Raw genomic sequence first — 7,397 nt, 5'->3', positions numbered from 1 at the left:
TGGTGCTGGCAGGCCAAGTTCAATATTTTCCCTATGAGGCATGCCTGTACTATAAAAAGAATGTGATGTTTGAAAATGAGTGTCTCTGCTCTCTGTGTGCTGGCATTAAAAGCCTTTCCTAGCCCTCCTGCCACATTTCGAGACTACAGTATGAATCACAATCATGTGGCGAGCACCTCCTTGCCAAATTCTTTCATGCTGCTACCACGGTGCATTCCCTCTCAGCCTTCTGCCAGCAGCCTCTGTCCCCCAGCCAAGACCATCAGCGTGAGTGAGTGTCGGTGGAGAGGCAGAGTACTCCGCTCCCCATTTACCAGCGCAGAGACAAGGAGGCCCATTCTCGTAAAACCGTAATTGCCAAATTGACCGAGTGGGCAAAAGTCAGCTGAGAGATGAAGCAAAGGAGCTAGAGAGAAAGGATGAGACACACAAAAAAAGGACAGACATTTTTGGAGTGTAGCCTCTGTGCCAGGCATGGGGAAAAGGCTCTTTAAATTCACGCTCTCGGGACCATTTGAGAGCTTGCTTTCCAGCATGTCATCAGCTTGGCTCCAATAAACGCTCATAAAAATTTTTTTAAAAAAATCATGCTCTGGTGTAATACTCCTGAGAAATGATCACTGATATTATGGGTGAGGAAACTGACACCCACAGGTATTAGAGAAGTGGCTCACTGTATTACATAGCAAAAGACAGCTGAGCTTAGGCTGGAACATAACTTAGTGTCCCTGTCACTTCCCTGCTCTTTACCCTGCTACAGCTGATTCTACAGCTCAAACTTGGAGAAGCCAGAAACTGCTCTTCTGCTCTCTTGAGCTCCTTAATATTTTAGTCACTCTTTTAACTACCACTGTCCCCTAAATGCACATAACGCCACTTTCAACTGTACATATTTATTAAAATGTTTGTCAGCCAGATTAACATCCTTAGGACCCATCTTTCACAATCATAACCACAGAAGCCACCCCAAGCCTAACAGCCATCCCCAAATGCTGCTCCAGGGTCAGAAAGGGAACAGGGAGAGTGTATGGAGGATAACATTATTGTAGTTTAACATCATGAATCACTACTGATGGAACCACTCAAAATTTATCCCCTACTTACATCTGCATTTCCTTTGTGTTCATTTATTGCTGTGGTTAACTACAGATTAATCGACTTGCCAGTTTTCTGGCTGAGTCTCCCGTAAGCCTAGCATTGTCTGGCCCCCAAGAGGCAGAAATGGATCATGGAACCAGGAAAGTCCCTGGAGTTACCATGCTTATTGAATCTCAATCTTGTAAATGGCCTGCTAGGTATAAGGGTTTGGAATCAAAAACAGTGTGGGAAGGGTTAGATTTCTACGCTTCACAGGAAAAAGACAACTGGTTCCAAGGGCTGGGAAGGAGGGGAAGATATGGGAGAGGAGATAAAGGAAGGACTTCTGATCTACCTGAAAGCAGAGTAGGGGCGGGCAGGCGGGCGGCAGAATTTCATGGCACATATAATTAGCTCGAGTCAGGAGTGTGACATGGCTGCCGAAAAGGGAAAAGGTTTACATCCTGAGCAGCATTATAGAAATATAGTGTTTAGAACAACACAAGGTGATGGTCTCATTTTTCTTTACATTGATCAAATCACAAGAATCTGTTAATGAAAGATTAAGTGGGACTTTGAAAGGACTCAAAACCAAGGCCTATTATTTTATTCATTCAGTCCATCATTCACTTAACAAACACGAATTGTGCAGCTATTATGTCCCAGGCACTGTTCTAAGGGCTGGACATAGAAAAATGCATAAAATATGGTCTCTGCTCTATCAAACTTGAATATAGTGGGATAATACAATGTTTTTAATGCTACGTGTACTTAAGTAGTGGCCTGTACTTGGTAACAACTAACCTTTGTAGTGGAATACTTTTCAAGATTTGGGCAACTCTCACCTTAAGAGTTTTTGCTGATAAAGTTAGCCCAGAGGAATCTGAAGATTCTTTGCTACTTAAGTACTCTGTGAGCTGGTGATGTTGTTGCCGTATAGCTCCATTATCTGTAACAATTGTGGAAAAAATAAAAGTGGTTAAGAATTAGCAGAAGGACAGCTTGGCTTTTCTTTAATGAAGAAGGCAGAAGAAGTTTTCAGAGTGACCTGCCATGTAAGTGGGGCTAGGCTGTCAAAAGAGATAGGTAGTCACATACAGTGTCTCTGAAGCCAGCCTGCACTGCCTCACTCTATCACTTATTAGCTGTTGAATTCTCCAGCAGATTAGTTTACCAATCTGTACCTTGCTTTCTTCATCAATAAAATGAAGATGATAATAGTACTACCTCACTGAGTGACTATGAGAAAGAAATGAGATCTCTCACAACGACCCCGATATGAACTTTCCCATGACCTAAACAACGTCCCGACTAAGATTTGTCAACAGCTACTCACCTACCTCTTTAAAGTTATACTCCTATTCGATAACTATTTTGCAAAGCTAGAACATTCTATCCTAGTCTTGATTGGCCTTGTATACTGGGTTTTCAATTAGCATTCTTGTAACGGAAACTCTCTACTCACCTGTTTTCATCTGTGTGTATGTACAGTTATTTACTATATATTTACTATAACAGATTGTCTGGACGTCTACGGGGCATTTGAGCATCCTCCACTCAATGCTCAGATTATATTTTGGAAAAGAATAGGAACAAATGCCAGATAACACTAGCAGCTCACGATTTGCAGGGGCAGGGGGAAGCCCTCTGTCTTGAAACTTAAAGGGGGAAAAAAAAAAACCTATTGTGATTCTATGTTAATTACAATAAGTCTTTCCAAAATCCAAATGAAATAAGTCTTAAATACCTAGGTGGATACTAGAGTTTATGTGACTAGAATAATACAACAGTTTGAGAGATTAAAATGAGAACAATTAATATTTAAGAAATGTTTAATACTTTGGATATTTTGGTGTAGGTTGGAGCAAGGTGACAATAAAATTCAAAAGTATGGTAAAATAAGATATCAAGCTTGTAGTCCTTGCTAGCATGTACATGGAAGGCAGCTCACTACTGGTAGAAAGAGCACAGGCTCTGAAGTCCGACAAGCATCTCTAAAAACGAGTGATAGTCTCTGGGTCCCTGAGCCACCTTTGTGAAAAGAGTTACTAGAGATAATCTGGTCAAAATGCCTCACACACTATAGGCATTCTATACATAGTGGTGAATGAATCCATGAATCAATGGTGTGCACGAAGTTTTATTCAAAAGTTCCTTTTTTAAGAAAATATCTATCTGTGCCTCCCTAGCTCACAAACTGCATCTTATGCCCTTAAACTGCTACGGAAAAGGGCATCGAGGACCTCAGGAGAACCACATTGCGAAGGTGCGTGTGTGGGGGCGGTGCATGTGGGGGGCGTATTGTGTGTTTGTGTAAGTGAGGGGGAGCAAGAGGAAACTTTAAAACCTAACAAGTGATCCAAAAGAAACATAATGCTTTGGTGTAAGAGGCAAGAGAACGCAACTGGAATAATAAACTGAGAAGTTGTTGTTGTTGTTGTTGTTGTTGTTGTTGTTTTAAAAAAAAAGCTGATCTATGGCAAGCCATGTTAACTACAAGTATCTTCTTATAGGGTCTTAGTGATCAAACTCCAAAGAATCTTTACTGTTTAATTATTTTTGTGACAAAAGTTAAGATCTATCACTCTCTAAATTTTTTAGAATTTCACAGATTCTAATATAAAATTGTTTAATACTCTTCCATTTGGTAATTCACTGAAATGCCCACTTCAGAAAAAAGAGTCAAGTTAAGATTTTCATTGCCTTCATCAAACTGATCTTAGAGCAAGTCATCAAACTTTCGTCTTTGAAATTCCCACTAAAATAACACTGATTGCATAGGGAGCCATTTGTGTAATGAGCTCTTTATAGAAAAGACATCACTTAAATTGCCAAATAAATAGAGTGAGGTAATTGGCCTTGTACAATTCTGGGCCACGAGGAACATGCATTACTTTCTAAATGAGCTCAAAGTCATTAAAAATTCCAAAAACTTCATAATCCAATCTATACTTCAAGAGAGTCTTGCTTGCTTATCAGAGAATGGTGGAGGAAGGCAATGAATAAAATGGTAAGTGAGGAATTCGATGGACTGTGCCTTCAAATAGCAAAAGTGTGTTGAAGATAAGGCAAAGAGTGAAAGTAACCACTGCCAGTTGGCTCTCGGCTGGCAAACCGAAAAGCTTTGTCAGAAATTTCTCTTGAATTCAGTGGTATGCCCTGGTTGGGTTCGTGGCTCCTTCTCGGAACACCTCTGTGTTGTCTTTCAATCCGATGTCCTTCTCAGGAGGTCCCTGCAAGAATGATGGGTCGAAAGAAGCCTCTTGCCAGGAAGAGGCAGCAGGACTAAGGGCGCTAGAGAATCTTTAACCTTAAGGGAACTGTCGGCTTGAAAGTATTTTGAGAACAGTCCACTTTAAATTCCACTCAGCATCCTAACCCTTTAAAACCATGTACTCTTTTTAGTCAATGAACATTTTTGAAGAATGGTGACAAGAGAACAACAAAAATATAAATGTAAGCCAAATTTAATAAGGCTGATCTTTTAACCTAGTAATTTGCTTTTTTTTTTTTCAAGAAAAGACATTTTTATAGCATAGATATTTGATATCATCAAATCAAATTTTAAAATAATTTTGAAAATGTGACTCAAGTCACAGTCATTAGATCTAAAAAACATTTTTATATCATTGTTGTGATTATTATTATCATTTGAGCCAAGATATAAGGGAGAGGTCGCCTGCCTTGAAATTATTTTTTTAAAAAAATTGATTTGAGATATTTAGAGTGCGCTGTACCGTAAGATGCATAAATGATCCTGTTGCCTCAAAACAAACTATTTTCCAGCATGTTATTTATTCCCGGGGACTGCACACATTGTAGATGACATCACCAGGGCTGCTAGTGCACAAGAAAATAAGCGAATGAAACACACAATTGGCTCATGTGGTAACTTATCGGGTTTGCCAAATGGAAAAGAACAAAAACGGGGAGGGAAAACATTTTGTTTTCAATCTGCAAGGATATTAATAAAACTCAAACGCAGCATTCTGTGGCTACGTTTCCCAGGAAGAGGAGTCTCTTCTGGCCAAAAGAACATAACAAACTTTTGTATCTGAGAAATATGTATCTCGTGATGTCACTTACCATGACTGGGACTGGGAACATGTTTCTCTGAAACTCAGACACTAAGGAAAAACTTGAGGACAAATTCTACCTAAAACAATCTGCAGTTCAGAGTTAATCAATTCGGTGAGTGTAATTTGACCCATTATATGCCACAGCTTAAAATCAAGAGTTTCTCTGGATAAAATTCTAAAGAAATACAAACTGTAAGTCACCGCTTACTGTAATGCCAGAGAGAAGATAAAGTGGAAGAATATAAAAAGTTATTAAAAAAAAAAAAGACTTCCTATGCAAGTGTAATTTACAGACAACAGAGAGAAATGAAAACAGCAAACTTCATAATGCTGAGTAATAATTTAAAATAGAATCATTCGGAAGGCTTGTTATGATTTAAAACTTTCTGAGCATAATCCAAGTTTGGAAATTGTAAGTGATTAGTAATATTATTTAACACTTTGATAGCACTTACTAGGTGCCAGGCACAATTTGAAGCATTTTACATAATTAACCCATTTAATGTCCTCAACAACCTATTATAATAATGTGATTATTCTACTCCCATCCCCCTTCTGTAGCTGAGGCAGTTAAGTCCCAGAGGGATTAGGAAACACATCCAAGGTCACACAGGCAGTGTTTATTAGCACATATTAATCCAGATGAGGTGAACTAACAAAACTTCAAAGATACTAATAAATATTGAGAATTTAGAAGCATAATTCCGTTAGGACATGAAAATTTTGATAGAGAAATTTCACCCAGTAAAATAATAATGTTGAGGTATTCGGACCGCTTACCTTGAGGATGCAAATTATATGCACAAATTTACAACCCTTCCTTAGAAATAAAGGCCAGCACAAATAAAGTTTAAATTTTGCCCTTGACAGAAAAAGGAGACATGCTTGTGCATTAATATTGATTAGTCGTTATCAACCGGGCAGCCACAGTTTGGTAAATATGTTCATTTTTACCAAGGGCCACGGAACATGCATATATATCAAAATATCATATGAAATTATTTTTCCCAGTTTTTAATCTCTTCTTGAATTCTCTAACTTAAAATAATACATACATATGACAAAGATGCCTGGTTCCTTGATTTCAATAGAGTAGCATTTATTTGGAAAGCAAGATTGCTTATTTTAAACTGCGTCTCTTTTTGGAAATATTTAGAATTTTGGAAGAAGTAGCCTTGGCAATAGTGTTGTCCAGCCTTTAATTTACAAGCGACAAAACAGCTCAGGCTAGGGCTAACATTACAAGGGAAGCAGAACATGGCACAATGACTAAAAGCCTGGGAGCACTCAGCCAAGTGGCCTTGGGCAAGTTATCTAACCTCTCAGCCTCACTTCCACAAAAGGGGGAAACTATTTCATGGGGTTTTGTGGAAATTAAGCGAACTAACAAATATTAGAGTATTTTGCACAATACCTGACATCCAGTAAGGTCTCAATAAATGGTCAGTGTTATTGTATCATTATCTTTATTAAGTGATTCACGACCAGTTAGTGTCAGAACTGGATGTAAAAGCACTTTTGGAAAAAGTGTTATCATAAGCTGGCTCCTTATCTCTTCCATATACCTGGGCCGAAGGGCGAAAAAGGGCGAAAAACCGTGTCATTAGTGTTTTCCCCAAATGCGGCATAATTCACCACCTCCTCTCTTCTTTTATCCCTACAACAATCATTCAACCTTTTAGGAAGTGTTTTCCATCAGAATATAACTTCGAAGTTGGCCATTTTAAACTCCAGGTCAGGAAGGTTCAAATGCGCTTTCACAAAGGGGATAAACATAGATGCAGGAAGTCTGAAGGGCAACGATTCCATGGCTCACATAACCCGCTTCCTCGTTATTCAAGCTGGGCTCTTCCTGGAAGGGGGAGGAGTGTCTGCCATTTGATTAAACATTACAATAACATCAAAACTAAACAAAATCATATAATCAACCAGATCTTAATTCTAGTGCACTTACTCCGCCTCGTGAAAAGCAACCCTGTTTAAAAAAAAAAAAACATTTTGCTGACAGAGCTGGTGTTTATGAACAACTCCCTATCTTTCCTGCTCCGCTTGCATCTCAAGTCCTTGTGTTTACTGAGGGCTTCCTAAGTGCCAGGCATCATGCAAGTGCTTTGTGTACACTTTCTCATTTAATTCTCACAACAAATCCTTAGAAGGAGGGAGTAATGTATTATTCTCATCCCCATTTTGCAGATGAGATAACTGAGGCTGGGGAGAGTAAGCTGTCCAGGGTTACATCAT

At 38.9% G+C, this 7,397-nt stretch overlaps 1 protein-coding gene across 3 annotated transcripts in view; it reads right to left on the bottom strand.

Annotated features, from left to right (window-relative positions):
• HMGA2 (high mobility group AT-hook 2) overlaps positions 1-7,397 on the bottom strand; it is a 135,452-nt gene that overhangs the window by 69,132 nt on the left and 58,923 nt on the right. Inside the window, exon 4 of one of the 3 annotated variants that reach the window (XM_023520611.1) lies at positions 1,964-2,026. The exons of the other annotated variants lie outside the window; for them this stretch is intronic. Within the exon in view, the coding sequence (XP_023376379.1) occupies positions 1,979-2,026 (48 nt within the window). The 3' untranslated portion in view covers positions 1,964-1,978. Of the gene's footprint in view, positions 1-1,963; positions 2,027-7,397 lie in introns of those variants that run through there. 3 annotated transcript variants of the gene reach the window in all.

This window comes from Pteropus vampyrus, unplaced genomic scaffold, assembly GCF_000151845.1.
Source record: "Pteropus vampyrus isolate Shadow unplaced genomic scaffold, Pvam_2.0 Scaffold9, whole genome shotgun sequence".
In the NCBI taxonomy this organism is placed as follows: Eukaryota; Metazoa; Chordata; class Mammalia; order Chiroptera; family Pteropodidae; genus Pteropus; species Pteropus vampyrus.
The sequence above is the reverse complement of the archived record's forward strand: the minus strand, read 5'-3'. Positions and strand labels throughout refer to the sequence as shown.